The 15,274-nt window shown below is 21.2% G+C and overlaps 1 protein-coding gene across 2 annotated transcripts; it reads left to right on the top strand.

Moving 5' to 3' along the window:
• The first annotated feature begins 984 nt into the window (after positions 1–984).
• LOC122512570 (trifunctional purine biosynthetic protein adenosine-3) lies at positions 985–15,152 on the top strand. 2 transcript variants are annotated; one of them, XM_043628469.1, is made up of 18 exons: positions 985–1,145; positions 1,237–1,338; positions 1,821–1,903; positions 2,141–2,230; positions 2,527–2,774; positions 2,879–3,078; positions 4,495–4,689; positions 4,995–5,125; positions 5,575–5,785; positions 6,284–6,419; positions 7,742–7,964; positions 8,090–8,284; positions 8,511–8,760; positions 8,872–9,075; positions 9,200–9,346; positions 11,575–11,843; positions 12,335–12,592; positions 14,871–15,152. In XM_043628469.1, the coding sequence occupies exons 3-18, from the start codon at positions 1,823–1,825 to the stop codon at positions 15,054–15,056; spliced, it is 3,024 nt and encodes a 1,007-aa protein (XP_043484404.1). In that variant the 5' UTR covers positions 985–1,145; positions 1,237–1,338; positions 1,821–1,822; the 3' UTR covers positions 15,057–15,152. The 2 variants fall into 2 exon arrangements, with proteins under 2 accessions (XP_043484404.1, XP_043484405.1); XM_043628470.1 differs by lacking the exon at positions 1,237–1,338 and having other exon boundaries at positions 986–1,145.
• Positions 15,153–15,274: the final 122 nt, after the last annotated feature.

The raw sequence follows: 15,274 nt of genomic DNA, 5'->3' as shown, positions 1-15,274 counted from the left end.
TATAAATTTAATTACCTATTTTGAAACAAATTTTCATGAAATTCTTTAAAATAATCATTATTTTCAAAATTTTTAATAAAATTCCTTCAAAAAATTAAATTATTTTTAAAATTAGTAAAATTCTTCCCAAAAATTAAAATATTTTCATAAATAATAAATTTATTTATAAATTCAAATTATTTTAAACAATTGTGATAAAAAATACTTGGAAACAATTCAATTATTTTTATAAATTGTAAAATTCTTGACAGGAATTCAATTATTTTTTTGTAAATAATAAAATTCTTCTGACATTAAATAATTATTTATTTAGTTTAAAATTTTTTATTTTTATTTAGTTATTATTATTAATTGGTTATTATATATGTTTTATAAAGAGTAATTTTTTTTTGTCATTTTTTCTACAAATTGCAAGAAAAAAAAATTCTTTTTCGTAAATTGTTAGAAAAAAAATATTTTGTCATTTTTTTTATGAATTAACAACAAAAAAATATTATTGTTTTCAATATTTTTAATTTCATTCACTTCGTCAATATTACGGATAACCTTTAACATTTATTACACAAAGTTTGATAAACTGAGAAATATTATTAAAATAATAATAATAATGACAAAAAAAATTATTATTAATAAGAAAAATATTAATATTAATAAAATAGAAAAACTAAAAAAAAATCTAAATAATAAATTCGGAGTTTTTCTTCTTTACTTTCTTTCAGAAATTCGATAAATAAATTCAAAGTGTGATTTTAATTAAAAAAAAAAAAATATTAAAGATTGTAAAATTATCAATATTTTTGCGATAAAGAAAAAATAATTACGAAATAATTATTTTTTTCTTAACGTTCAAGAGATCCCCCGCGGTGATTATTGATGAAAATCGATTGGCTTTCAAAGATCACGTGACATTTAATTTAGAGAATATTCCAAATTTTATTGGACAGTTTTGTTGGAAGATTTTTTGACGCATGTGCTCGTGGTGTCATAAAATTAAAGCAGACGATAGAAAATATTTTCTCGACTCCGGTTTTATAATTCCCTTGGCCACCTGTTGAATTTTTCTTTCCAAATAAAATTTATTCACTATTTGAAATTGTTATAAAAATCAGCAAATTGCAACAATTACATTCATTGTTTCTTTTTGGGTAAGTAATAAATTTTACTTTATTTTATAAAACTACTTTTCTGTTACAACAATAAAATTCTTTCTTGTGTTCTTTTCATCTTTTTTTCAAGGTCACGGGGAGATTTAATTTTAGTTGCGAGAAGAGATTCTCTCTAATCTTCTGCGATTATTATAAAGAAAATAAAAAAAGAAAACAGTTTTCTTCTAAATAGGTATTTATTTTTCTCTTATTTTTAATTATTACTGTTAATTATTTATTTATTTATTTATTTAACAATATTATTTATTCGGACGTAATAGAATTTTTTTAATAATTGTTATAATTCGTTATTATTATATAAAGAAAGTAAATTATAATTATTCTTTATATTTCGTTAATTATTATCAATGAGAAATAATAATTTTACTATTGATTAAGAAATAATTATTTTCCATCAAATTCATTTAAGTAATAAATAATAATTATTCATAATTATTATTATTATTATTAAATTATTTAAAATTATTCATAATAATTATAATTATGTAATTAATAATAATAAATTTAGTTTCTAGAATTTTTTGTGTTCAATTTAATAAAGAGAAAACAATTTTTCCTCAGATTATTATTAATTATTTTTTATTTTCCATTTTTGAAAATCAATAAATTTTATTTGTTAATTTATTTTTTATCTAATTTTAATTTTTTTTGCAGCAATGTCACAAAAATCGATTTTGGTCATTGGAAGCGGTGGAAGGGAACATGCAATTTGTTGGAAACTTTCTCAATCGAAAGAGGTATTTTTATTTTCATTTTTTTTCGAAATTTGTAAGAAAAACGAAAAAAAAATTGAATTTTAATTTTATTTTAATTAAAATTAAATAATTAATAATTTTATTGAAATAAATACTAAATAAATTTTAATTTGCAAAAAAAAAACATTCTTTTTTCTATTGTTTTACTATTTATTACCTATATTTAAAATTAATTAAAGTAGATAATTTAAAAATTAAATTAAAATTACAAAATTTAAGGTGAAAAATGTATTCGTCGCTCCTGGAAATTGTGGAATGGCTTTGGAGCCGAAAGTTTCTCTGGTTAAACTCGACATTAATGACAATAAGGTAATTTGTTTATTTAATTAATAATTTAAAAATATTTATTAATGATATTAAATTAAATTTCTATTTTTTTTTTTTTTACCAAAAAAGTGAAAATCGAATTCTTGTAAAGAATTTTATTAATTTTTAAAAATAATTGAATTCTTGCGAAGAATTTTATTAAAATTTTTGTAAATAATTTATTGAATTTTTCTCGCAATTTTTTAAAATAATTTAATTCATTCACGGAATTTTATTAAAAATATGTATTGAAAATAATTGAAATCATTCTGAGAACTGAATAAATGAATAATTTACAGACTGTCGCCAAGTGGTGCATGGAAAATAAAATAAATCTAGTCGTCGTTGGTCCCGAGGCTTATTTGGCAAATGGATTAAGTGACGAATTAAACAAGAACCAAATTCCATGCTTTGGACCCGAAAAATGTGGAGCACAACTCGAAACCGACAAAAATTGGGCGAAAGCTTTTATGGACAGACACAAAATTCCCACTGCAAATTGGAAAAGTTTCACTGATTCCGAAGAGGCGAAAAAATACATCAAAACGTATTTAATTCATTTTTTATCTCAATTGACAAAAATTCTTTTTTTTTAAATTTTTTTTTCTAAATGCGAGAAATAAAAATAATTTGTTTTTTTATTTTTCAAAGGGCAACTTTCAAGGCGTTGGTGGTAAAAGCTTCGGGCTTAGCAGCGGGAAAAGGTGTCGTCGTCGCGGAGAATATCGACGAAGCTTGCAAAGCAGTCGACGAAATTTTGGGAGAGAAAAAATTCGGCTCCGCTGGAGAGACGATTGTAGTCGAGGAACTTTTAGAGGGGGAGGAAGTTTCCTTGTTAGCCTTCACTGACGGTATTTTTTTTTTTTTTCATTTCTTTGTTTAATATCTTTTTTAATTTCTTTTTTAAAATTCTTTTTATTATATTGATTTCTTTATAGTTTTAAATATTTTTTCTATTTTAAAATTAATTTACTGAAAATCATTGAATTCTTGTAAAGTATTTATGAAAAACTTTGAAAATAATTGAATTCGTTTCAAGAATTTTATAAAAATTTCTTACAAAATAATTGAATTCTTTCGAAAAAATGTAATAATTTAATTCTTGGCAAGATTTTTATTAAAATTCTTTAAAATAATTGAATTGTTTAGAAAAATTTATTTCAATATTCTTGAAAATCGTGGAGTTTTTTTTAAATAAGTTTTCTGAAAATTTTAAAAGTAATTGGATTTTATGAATAATTCAATTATTTTCAATAATTGTAATAAAATTCTTTGCAAAAAGTCAATTTCAAAATAATAAAAATCTTCGTAAAAAAATTCAAATATTTTTATATAAACAAAATTCTTTATCAGGATTTCACTAATTTTCAATACAATTTTAATTGATTTCTTAGAAAATTTCAATTATTTTTTAAAATCTTGTAAAAATTCTCCGAGAAAATTCATTTATTTAAAAAAAAAATACGTGAATTTTTCACAGAAGTTCAATTATTTTAAAAACAATTTTAATTGAATTCAATTCAAGAATTCAAGTATTTTCATAAATAATAAAAATTTTGCAGGAATTCAATTAACAAAATTTTAAGAAAAAATTCAATTATTTTCTAAAATTTCATTAATTTCAATTATTTTCAATATTTTAATAATATTCCCCAGAATGAATTAAATTATTAGAAAAATTGTATTAAACTTCTCAGGAGAATTCAAATATTTACAAAAATCTTAATAAAATTCTTTAGAAGAATTCAATTATTTTTATAAATAGTAAAATTCCTTGCAGGTATTAAATTATTTTTTATACAATTTTAATAAAATTTTACAAAAGAATTCAATTATTTTTTCTTTATTTTTAATACAATTTTTCGTTGAATTTCAATTATTTTAAATATAATTTTAATAAAATTCTTTTCAAAAATTAACTTATTTTTTAAAATTTTGCAAATATTCAATTATTTGTAGAAATAATAAATTTTTATGCAAGGTTTCAGTTTTTTTTAAAAAAGTTTTAATAAAATTCTATTTAAGAATTCAATTATTTTCAGAAATAATGAAGTTGTCAATGTACTAAAAATTGAATTGTTTTGAAAAATTTAATTACAATTTTGAAAAATAATTGAAGATTATTAATCTTGCGAAGATTTTTCTTATTTATGCGAAAATAGTTAAATTCTTGTCGAGGATTTTACAAATTCATAAAAATAATTGAATTGTTTCGAAGAATTTTATCTGAATTTTTAATTTAAAATCGGAATTTTAAATTATTTTAGGAAAAACGGTCGTCAATATGCTTCCTGCTCAGGATTACAAGAGAATTTTTGACAATGATCTTGGACCAAATACAGGAGGAATGGGAGCTTATTGTCCTTGTCCTTTTTTGAACGAGGAACAACAGAGGGAAGTGAAGAAAAATGTTTTGCAAAAAACAATCGACGGACTTCGAATGGAAAATATTCCATTTGTTGGTAATTTTATTTTGTTTCTAAATTATATATTTATTTACTTCGTTACCTAATTACTTATTTACATATTTATTTTTCAATTTATTTACTTCTCTTTTTCTTTTCTAATTTATTTACTTCCATTTTTCTTTACTGATTTATTTACTGTTATTTATTTACTTTATTTATATTCACTGTTTAATTTATTTATTTAGAAAATATAAATTCTCTTTTCGTTTTTCCCTCTCAAAATTGAATTTTCTAAATTTTTTTTTTCTTTTATTTCAAAACCAAAGAATGAAATGAAAATATTTCTTTAAATTTTTCAGGTGTTTTGTACGCGGGTCTCATGATTACGGAAAATGGACCAAAAGTTTTGGAGTTCAATTGTCGATTTGGCGATCCAGAGACGCAAATTCTTCTCCCATTGCTGAATTCTGATCTTTTCACCATTATGATGGTAATCATTGTTCTTTCAAAGAAATTTATTTTTCTCCTTTTCTTTTTTAGTCAATTATTTATTTATTTACGGCTATGATTAATTATTAAGTATTTTCTTTTTAATAATTAGTTATTTTCAATTTTTCCTTATTTATTTCTCTATTTTATTTACAAACTATATTTTTTAACTCCCTGTTTTATTTACAAAAAAAATATTTTTTATTTCTCCAAAAAAATATGTTATTCCTCTATTTTATTAACAAAACAAAAATATTTTGTTATTTGTTTATTTTGTTTTATTTAATTTCTCTATTTTATTTACGAAATATTTTTTTTTATTCTCTGTTTTATTTACAAAAAAATATTTTTTATTTCTCAAAAAAATGTGTTATTTCTCTATTTTATTTATTTACAAAATACATTTTTTGTTTCTTTTTTGGTTTTTTTAATTTCTTTCGTTTTCTTTAGTCCTGCTGCGAGGGAAATTTAAATGAAAATCTCGTCTCCTGGAGGAGAGATATTTTCGGCGTTGGCGTAATTCTCGCATCGAAAGGTTATCCAGAGTCGTCGTCAAAGGGAGAAATAATAACTGGCGTTGAAAATTTAAATTCCCATCAGGATCGTTTGATATTTCACAGTGGAACGAATTTATCTCCGAGTGGAAATTTACTGACAAATGGTAATTAAAATCAAATCAAAATGTTAAAATCTTTATTTTCATAACAATAATCTTTTACTTATAAAAAAGAACAGAAATTATTTTATTTTTTTTAATAAAAGAAATTCAAATACAAATTTTTGTTAATATTTATGAAAGGAAATATTCATATTTTGAAAGGAAAATACTAAAAACGTAAATTTTCTTAAAATTCAATTTTTTTTCTTAAATAGAAACAAGAATATGCAAAAATAATTTTTTTTACCTTTTTTTGTTTTTATTTATTATTAAATTACTAAAAGTGTATTTATTTTGTCAGATTAATTTTACGAGGCCTTTAAAGGCCTGACAAAATATTTAAAAAAAATGGGCGTAAAATTATTTTAACGAAAGTATTTATTATTTATTATTATTAATTTGTTATTTAAAGAAAAATGGTGTATTTTTAGAAATAAAAATAAGTTAAAGTTTTTTTTTTTAAATCAGAATAAAAAAGAAAAACTAATTTTTTATTTTCAGGTGGTCGGGTTTTAATCACAGTTTCTTTGTCATCGTCATTGGCTTCGGCCGCTGCAAAAGCAACGTCGATGGCGCGAAATATTTCCTTCGAGGGAAAACAATTTCGAACGGACATTGCACACAAAGGAATTGCAAGGTGTCAAAAAAAGAAAATAATTTCACTTTTTTTTCTTCGATAAATAGAAAAAGAAATTTATTTTTTATTTTTTCTATTAATTTCTTCATTTTTAAGTTTTTACTTATTTTTTTCTATTTTTTCTGTTTTCTTTTTTTCTATCTTTTGTTTTTTTTAATTATTTGTTTATTTTTGCATTTTTACGTTTTTTTCTATTTATTTATTTCTTTTCTATTCGTTTTTTTCTATTTATTTATTTCTTTTCGATTCGTTTTTTTTCTATTTATTTATTTCTTTAGTTTTTATTAATTTTTTCTTTTTATTTATTTTCTTTCGATTTATTTTTTTTTATATTTATTTTTCACTGTTTATATTTTTCCACTTGTTTTTTATTCGCTTCTTTTCTGTTTCGTATTTTCTTTTATATGCTTTTTCTATTTATTTCTTTTCTTTTTGTGTTTTTTTTTAATTATTTTCTTTTAGTATTTCTTTTATTTATTTTCTTTTAGTATTTTTTCTATTTATTTCTTTTCGATTGGATTTTTTTCTATTTTTTTCGTTTTCCTCTATTTATTTCTATTCTTTCTGGGTTTTCTATTTCATTCCTGTATTTCTGGTTTCTTTCCATTTATTTTTTTTCTATTCGTATTTTTTCTATTTATTTCTTTTCGAATGGTTTTTTTCTAATTTTTTCGTTTTTCTCTATTTATTTCTTTTCTTTTAATTTTTTTTTAAATTTTTTTTCTTTTTTTTCCTTTTATTTATTTAATTAGTTTTATTTAATTTTTTCTTCTTATTTATTTGCTTTCGATTTATTTCTTTTCTATTTATTTTTCTCTATTTCTTTATTCCACTTGTTTTTTTTATTTGTTTCTTTTCTGTTTCGTATTTTCCTTTTTTTATATTTTTTCTATTTGTTTATTTTTTATTTGTTTATTTATTCAGTTTTTTTTATATTTTCTTCTGTTTATTTTCTATTTATTTATTTTCCTTTTGTGTTTTTCTTTTTATTTCTTTTCTTTTAGTATTTTTTCTATTTTATTCTTTTCGATTTGTTTTTTTTTCTATTTTTTCGTTTTTCTCTATTCATTTCTTTTCTTTCTGGTTTTTTTGCTATTTATTTATTTTCTTTCTAATTTTTTTTTTCTAATTTTTTCTATTCATTTCTATTCTTTCTGGTTTTTTTCCATTTATTTCTTTGCTATTCGTATTTTTTTCTATTTCTTTTTTATTCAATTGGTTTATTTGCCATTTTTTCCGTTTTTCTCTATTCAATTTGTTTTCTATTTCTCCGATTCGCATTTTTTTCTGCTTTATATAATTATTGAAAAAGAAATTTTCAGATCGATTCTGGAGCATGGACAATTAACGTACAAAAGCAGTGGTGTGAATATTGAGGCGGGCGATTCATTTGTGGAGAATATTAAAAAAATGGTGAGTTCGACAAAAAGAACAGGAGTTTTGGGAAGTATCGGAGGATTTGGCGGTTTATTCGACGCGAAAGTTGCCGGCTATCAGGAACCACTTTTAGTCTCTGGAACCGATGGCGTTGGAACCAAATTGAAAGTAAATATAAATATAAAAATAATAAATAAAAGAAAAATATAAATATAAATGAAAAATATAACAAAATTAAAAAAAATAAATTTCTTAATGAAATTTTGCAATTATTTTTCGTTGGTCCTCTAAAGATAGCGTTCGAATGCGACAAGCACAATTCAGTTGGAATCGATTTGGTCGCAATGTGCGTGAACGATGTTCTTGCTCATGGAGCCGAGCCATTATTTTTCCTCGACTATTTTGCCTGCGGAAAATTGAATATCGAGAGAGCAGCGGAAGTTGTCAGTGGAATTGTCAAAGGCTGCAAACAAGCCGGATGCGCACTGGTAATTTTTTTTCCCCCTTTTCTTTAATTTACAAAATTTTCTCTTCTTTTCAAACAAAAAAAGAATTTCCTCTCATTTATAAAATTATTTATCTACTGAATAGACAAATACGAATAGATTCTTTATTTTTTTATTTATAAACTACAATATGTAGAATTATTAAATTGTTAACAAAATTTGCTTTAAAAAATTAAGTTAATGGTAAAATTTGTGCTTTGAAAAAAAGGTGGGAGGAGAAACTGCGGAGATGCCGGAAATGTACAAAGAGGGAGAATACGATTTGGCTGGATTCGCCGTGGGAGCAGTTGAGAAAAATCATTTAATGCCAAGAAGAAATGATATGAAATCAAATGACATTGTCATTGGACTTCCATCGAGTGGAATTCACAGCAATGGTTTTAGTCTCGTTAGGAAAATCATGAAATTAGCCGATAAATCCTACAACGATCAGACGCCGTTCTCGAATAAAACGTTTGGTAATAAAAAGGGAGAAATAATTTTTAATTTACTATTTTTTTATTTTTAATTTAGTATTTTTTTTCATTTTTGGTGATTTCAGTTTGAAAAGAATTCTATTTTATTTATAGGTGAAGAATTTCTAACGCCGACGAAAATCTATTCAAAGGGCGTTCTTCCCGCTTTGAGGACAAATTTAGTTAAAGGATTCGCTCACATAACTGGCGGAGGATTAACGGAAAATATTCCTCGTATTTTGCCGGATAATATTTCCGTTTCGTTGAATGCGAAAAAATGGATAATTCCGTCTGTTTTTGGCTGGCTCGCCACTATTGGTTAGTAAATAAAAATTAGTAATTTTATATAAATTTGTAAATTTAATCTAAATTTGGTTTAATTAAGCAAAAAAAATTTGTTTAAAGTTTAATTCACTTTTAAAAAAGTTTCATTCTTCCGCAGGCGGAATCAATAAAGCGGAAATGTTACGAACATTTAATTGTGGAATTGGTGCTGTTCTGGTTTGTGCGCCAGAAGATGAGAAAATTGTTCTTGAAAAATTAAAAGGCGAAAATCCCATTGTCATTGGAAAATTGACACATTTCAATGGTAATTCATTTTTTGTTATTAATTTTAACTTTTTTTCTTTTAATATCTTATACACAACGAATTTTACTCTCAATTATTTAAAACAATGTTTGTAAAATATTCAATTTTCAATTGAATTCAATTATTTTCAAAAATAACAAAATTTTTCACTCAAATTAAATTCTTTTTACACATTTAAATAAAATTTTTCGCAATAATTCAATAATTTATATAAATAATAAAATTCTTCTCAAGAAATGAAATATTTTTGAAAATTTTAATAAAATTCTTAGCAACTATTTCATTTATTTTCATAAATAATAATATTCATCGCATGATTTCAATTATTTTTAAACGTTTTAATATAATTTTTCGCAATAATTCAATTATATTTTCATAAATAATAAAATTCTTCTCAGGCATTCAATTATTTTTGAAAATTTTAATAAAATTCTTTGGAAGAATTCAATTATTTACAAAAATATTAGAATATTTCACAGGAATTCAATTGTTTTCAAATATTTTCATAAAATTCTTCGAAAAAAATAAATTATTTTAAATACAAATTGAATTACATTTTTTTGAAATAATTCAATTATTCTTTTGGATTTTAATAAAATTCTTCCCAAGAATTCAAATATTTACAATTAAATAATTCTTCGACAGAATTCAATTATTAAAGATAAATAACAAAATTATTCACGAAAATTCAATTATTTTGAGGCATTTTAATCAAATTCTTTGCAAAATTCAATTATTTTCAAAAATAACAAAATTTTTCACTGAAATTAAATTCTTTTTACACATTTAAATAAAATTCTTAGCAACTATTGAATTATTTTTATAAATATTAAAATTTATCACAGAATTTCAATTATTTTTAATATACAAGTTTTTAGGAATTGCTCGAAAAATGAAATTTTTCTTAAAAATTTATTTTCAATTCCTCAAAAAAAGTCAATTATTTAAAATATGTTGTTTTTATAAAATTCTTTGGAAGAATTCAATTATTTATAAAAATATTAGAATTTTTCACAGAAATTCAATTATTTTCAAAAAATAATAATATTCATCATAGGAATTCAATTATTTTTAAAAGTAATAAATTTATTCTTGAAAATTCAATTATTTAAAAATATTCTAATAAAATACTTTTTAGGAATTCAATTATTTTCAAAAAAATTTACTTAAATGCCACACAGACATTCAATTATTGTCAAAAATTTTAATAGAATTTTATTCTTTGTAAAATTTAATTATTTTTAAGCATTTTTCGCAATTCAATGATTTTCAATATTTACTATTTTCATAAAATTTACAAACAGAATTCAATCATTTAAAAAAATTTCTCAGGAATTCAATTATTTTAACTTGAATTTGAATAAATTTAGTCAAAAAAATAAAATTATTTTTGAAAATATTAATTGAATTTAATTATTTTCAAGAATTTTAATAAGAATTTAATTATTTTCAAAAATTTTTATAAAATTCTTCGAAACAATTCAATTATTTTTATAAATTGCAAAATTCTTCGCAAGAATTCAATTATTTTGATAAATAGTAAAATTATTGGGAAGAATTCAATTATTTTTTATAAATAATAAAATTCTTTGCGAATTTCTTTAAAATGATTGAAATGTGTTGAAGAATAATTGTAATAAAATTCTTTGCAAAAAGTTAATTTATAAATAATAAAAATCTTTGTAAAATATTCAATTATTTTTAAATAAATAATAAAATTCTCAACAGAATTTTACTTATTTTCAATACAATTTTAATTAATTTCTCCGAAAATTTCAATTATTGATAAAATTTTTTAAAAAATTCTCTGAGAAAATTCAAAAAAATAATTGAATTTGTCACAGGAGTTCAATTATTTAAAAAAGTTTTTAAAATATTCAATTCAAGAATTCAATTATTGTCAGAAATAATTAAATTTCCGCTGGAATTCAATTATTTTAAATACTACAATTTTAATTGAATTTTATGGAAAATTAAATTATTTTTAAACATTTTTTTCTATTCTTCGAAAGAATTCAATAATATCAATAAATAGTAAATTTTTTCACAGGAATTCAATTATTTTTAATACAATTGTAATATAAAATTCTTCTCAAAAATTTCATTATTTTTTGAAATTTTGCTGAAATTCAATTATTTTTATTTATTTTATTTATTATTATATATTTATTTCTCTTTTTTCGTTTTAAAAATAAATTTTCCAATTTATTGTTTTCCTCGATTTTCAGATAATGTGACGCGGGTGGAAGTGAATAATTTCGAGGAGGCAATGGATGGTGAAATGAGAAAACACGTGAAGCCACTTGTGGAGAAATTGTCGAAGCCATTGAAAAAAGTTGGCGTTTTAATATCGGGCAGTGGAACTAATCTTCAGGCATTAATTGACGCGACTTTGGATCCATTGCAACATATTGGAGCCGAAATTGTTCTCGTCATTTCCAATAAACCGGACGTCGAGGGCTTGAAGCGCGCCCAGAAATTTGGAATTCCCACTAAAGTTTGTCTCACATTTCTTTTTCATTTCTTTTTCGAAAATTTGTATTCAAAATTATTATTTCTATCATTTCTTTTTCATTTATTTTTCGAAAATTTGTATTCAAAATTATTATTTGTCTCATTTCTTTTTCATTTATTTTTCGAAAATTTGCATGCAAAATTATTATTTGTCTCATTTCTTTTTCATTTATTTTTCGAAAATTTGTATTCAAAATTATTGTTTATTTTTTTATCTTCAACAAAAAACGGAAAGATAAATAATAAATTCAATAATTATTATTATTCTATTATTTTATTTAATAATAATAATTATTATTATTGTTCAAATAATTAAACGTCCTTTTTTTAAATATTTTGTCAGTTTAATTAAAATTTAAACTGACAATAATTATTATTATTATAAATAACAGTTAGTTAGTTGCTTTTTTAGTTTTCTGCTAGTTTTTTATTATTAGTGAAAAATAATTAATAATTAAATTTATTTTTTATTAGGTCGTAAAGCATACAAATTATCCGACTCGCGAGGAATTTGACGAGGCAATGGACCTGGAATTGCGAAATTGCGGAGTGGAAATTGTTTGTCTCGCTGGATTTATGAGAATTCTTTCGGCGAAATTCGTTCACAAATGGAAAGGAAAAATGCTAAATGTCCATCCATCGCTTTTACCATCTTTCAAAGGTTCACACGCGCACAAGGATGTTCTCGCTGCCGGTGTTCGAGTTTCCGGTTGCACCGTTCATTTTGTCGAGGCAAATATTTTTTTTCCTTTTTCAAAACTAAAATTTCTTTCAGTTTTTTTTTTTTTATATTTTTCTATATTTTCTTTCTCGTAACTTTATTTATTTTCTTTGTTTTCTGTACTTTTTGTTTTTTTCTAACTTTCTTTCTCTTCAAAACTTTATTTCATTTATTAAATTTCTTAATTTTCTTAATTTCCCTCATATTCTTTACTTTCATCATTTTCTTTACTTTCTTCATATTCTTTACTTTTCTTATTTCTTCATTTTCTCTATTTTCTCTATTTTCTTTATTTTTCTGTTTTTTCCCTTTTTCTTTTACGTTTTCTTTCTTTTTCTCCATTAATTTTTGTTTCTTTTCTTTTTTTGTTAAAATTTTCATTTCAATTAATTTATTTTTTCTTTTTACTTATTTTCATTATTTTTCTTTGTTTTTTTTTCTCTCTTTTATTTTTGTATTTTTTTCTCTTTTTTATTTTTGTATTTTTTTCTCGTTTTTAATTAATTAATTTTTCATTTTTTAATTATTATAATTATTTCTTTATTTTCTCTATTTTCTGTACATTCCTTATTTTTTTTCTTATCCGTCTTTTTCCTTTTATTTTTATTTCTTATTTGTTTTTCTTAAAATTACCATTTTTTCTATTTTTATTTCCTTTTTTTATTTTCATTTTCTTAATTTTCTTTTCTTTATTTTTCTCTGTTTCATTCTCTTTTTCATTTTTGTATCTTTTCTCGTTTTTTATTTAATTTTCTATTTTAATAAACTTCTTTTTTCCTTTTCATTTTGTTTATTTTCTTTTTATAATTTCTATTTATTTCTTTCTTTTTATATTTTTCTCTGTTGTTTTCTTTTTATTTTTGTTTATTTTCAATTTGAATTATAACTTTCAATATAAATTAATTTCTTTTTAGTTTTTTTTAAAATTTTTTTCATTTTTTTTTATTTGCTTTATTTTTTTTCATTTATTTTACTTATTTCTTCATTTTCTTTCATTTATTAAAATTATTTCTTTATTTTCTCTATTTTCTCTACTTTCCTTATTTTTCTTTTCTTTATTTTCTCTATTTTTCTCTGTCTTTTTCCTTTTATTTTTGTTTCTTATCTCTTTTTTAAAATTTCAATTTTTTCTACTTCTATTTCTATTTGTATTTTCTATTTTCATTTTCTTAATTTTCTTTTCTTTATTTTTCTCTTTTTTTCCCTTATTTATGTTTCTTTTTTCTTTCTGTTCTTTTTCTATTTTTATTTTATTTTTCTATTTTTTACTTATTTTTATGTTATTTATTTTCTCTATTTTATTAATTTCTTCATTTTCTCTATTTTTCTTCCTTTTTTTTGTTTCTTATATTTTTTTCGTAAAATTTCCATTTTTTCCATTTTTACTTTTCTTTGTATTTATTTTCTTTATTTTTACTTTTCTTTACATTTTTTTTCTTTATTTTTATCTGTTTTTCTCCTTTTTATTTTTGTATCTTTTCTCGTTTTATTTAATTTTCCATAATAATTAATTTCTTTTTTCCATTTTTATTTTCTTTATTTAATTTTTATTTGTTTTCTTTATTTTTATCTGTTTATTTTTTTCTTTTATCCAATTTTATTTCTTTTTTCTTACCTATTAAAATTTAAATTCATATTTTTTTATTTTACGTTTTTTTGTTCCTTTTTTTTGTTTAATTTTTATTTGTTTTCTTTATTTTTATCTGTTGCTTTTCTTTTTTCGTTTTTATTTCTTTTTTGTTATTAAAATTTCAATTCAATTTTTTTTTCTGCACGTTTTTTGTTGTATTTTTTTATTGAAATTTTTTGTTCTTCTTTTTATTTAAATTTTCTGTTCTTTTTATTCATTTAAATTTTTTGTTCTTTTTTTTATTGAAATTTTTTGTTCTTCTTTTTATTTAAATTTTCTGTTCTTTTTATTCATTTAAATTTTTTGTTCTTTTTTCTATTTAATTTTTTGTTCTTCTTTTTATTTAAATTTTCTGTTCTTTTTATTCATTTAAATTTTTTCTTCTTTTTTCTATTTAATTTTTTGTTCTTCTTTTTATTTAAATTTTTTGTTCTTTTTATTCATTTAAATTGTTTGTTCTTCTTTTTATTTAAATTTTCTGTTCTTTTTATTTATTTAAATTTTTTTTCTTCCTTTTTTCTATTTAAAGTTTTATTCTTTTTTCTATTTAAATTTTTTATTCTTTTTTTTTATTTCAATTTTTTTGTTCTTTTTTTTCAATTCAATTTTTTGTTATAATTCCTTTTTTTTGTTATTAACAATTTTTTTTTTGTTTCCAGGTGGACATTGATTCAGGTGCAATAATCGAACAAGAAACAGTTCGCGTTTTACCAAATGACACTGAAGAAACTCTCCAGGAACGTGTGAAAAAAGTTGAACATTTGGCTTTTCCAAAAGCTCTCAAACACCTCGCGACGGAAAGAATTTTCCTCAGAAATGATGGAACCTTAGAATGGAAATTTTAAATTATCAAAAAAAAAAAAAAAAAAAACATTTTAATATCCAGAAAATAATGTATTTTTTAATTTTGTACATTTTTATCATAATTATACACAACACAGAAATATAAAAAAAACAATTTCAACAAAAAAATTAATTCCCTTCTTTCATTTCCTGTAAATTTTCAAAATTAAATTCATTAAAAAATTATTTAATGAATTCGAAGCATTACATTTTTTTCCAT

The sequence above is a fragment of the Leptopilina heterotoma genome, unplaced genomic scaffold, assembly GCF_015476425.1.
Source record: "Leptopilina heterotoma isolate Lh14 unplaced genomic scaffold, ASM1547642v1 Lhet_123, whole genome shotgun sequence".
NCBI classification, from domain to species: Eukaryota; Metazoa; Arthropoda; class Insecta; order Hymenoptera; family Figitidae; genus Leptopilina; species Leptopilina heterotoma.
This window is presented reverse-complemented; position numbering and strand designations above follow the sequence as displayed.

Bases quoted from the DNA above. Each gene is read 5' to 3' on its own strand.
- LOC122512570 (XM_043628469.1), top strand. From the start codon at position 1,823: ATGTCACAAAAATCGATTTTGGTCATTGGAAGCGGTGGAAGGGAACAT. The intron at 4,690-4,994 runs GTAATTTTATTT...TAAATTTTTCAG, and splicing joins GGAAAATATTCCATTTGTTG to GTGTTTTGTACGCGGGTCTC. The intron at 8,285-8,510 runs GTAATTTTTTTT...TTTGAAAAAAAG, and splicing joins AACAAGCCGGATGCGCACTG to GTGGGAGGAGAAACTGCGGA.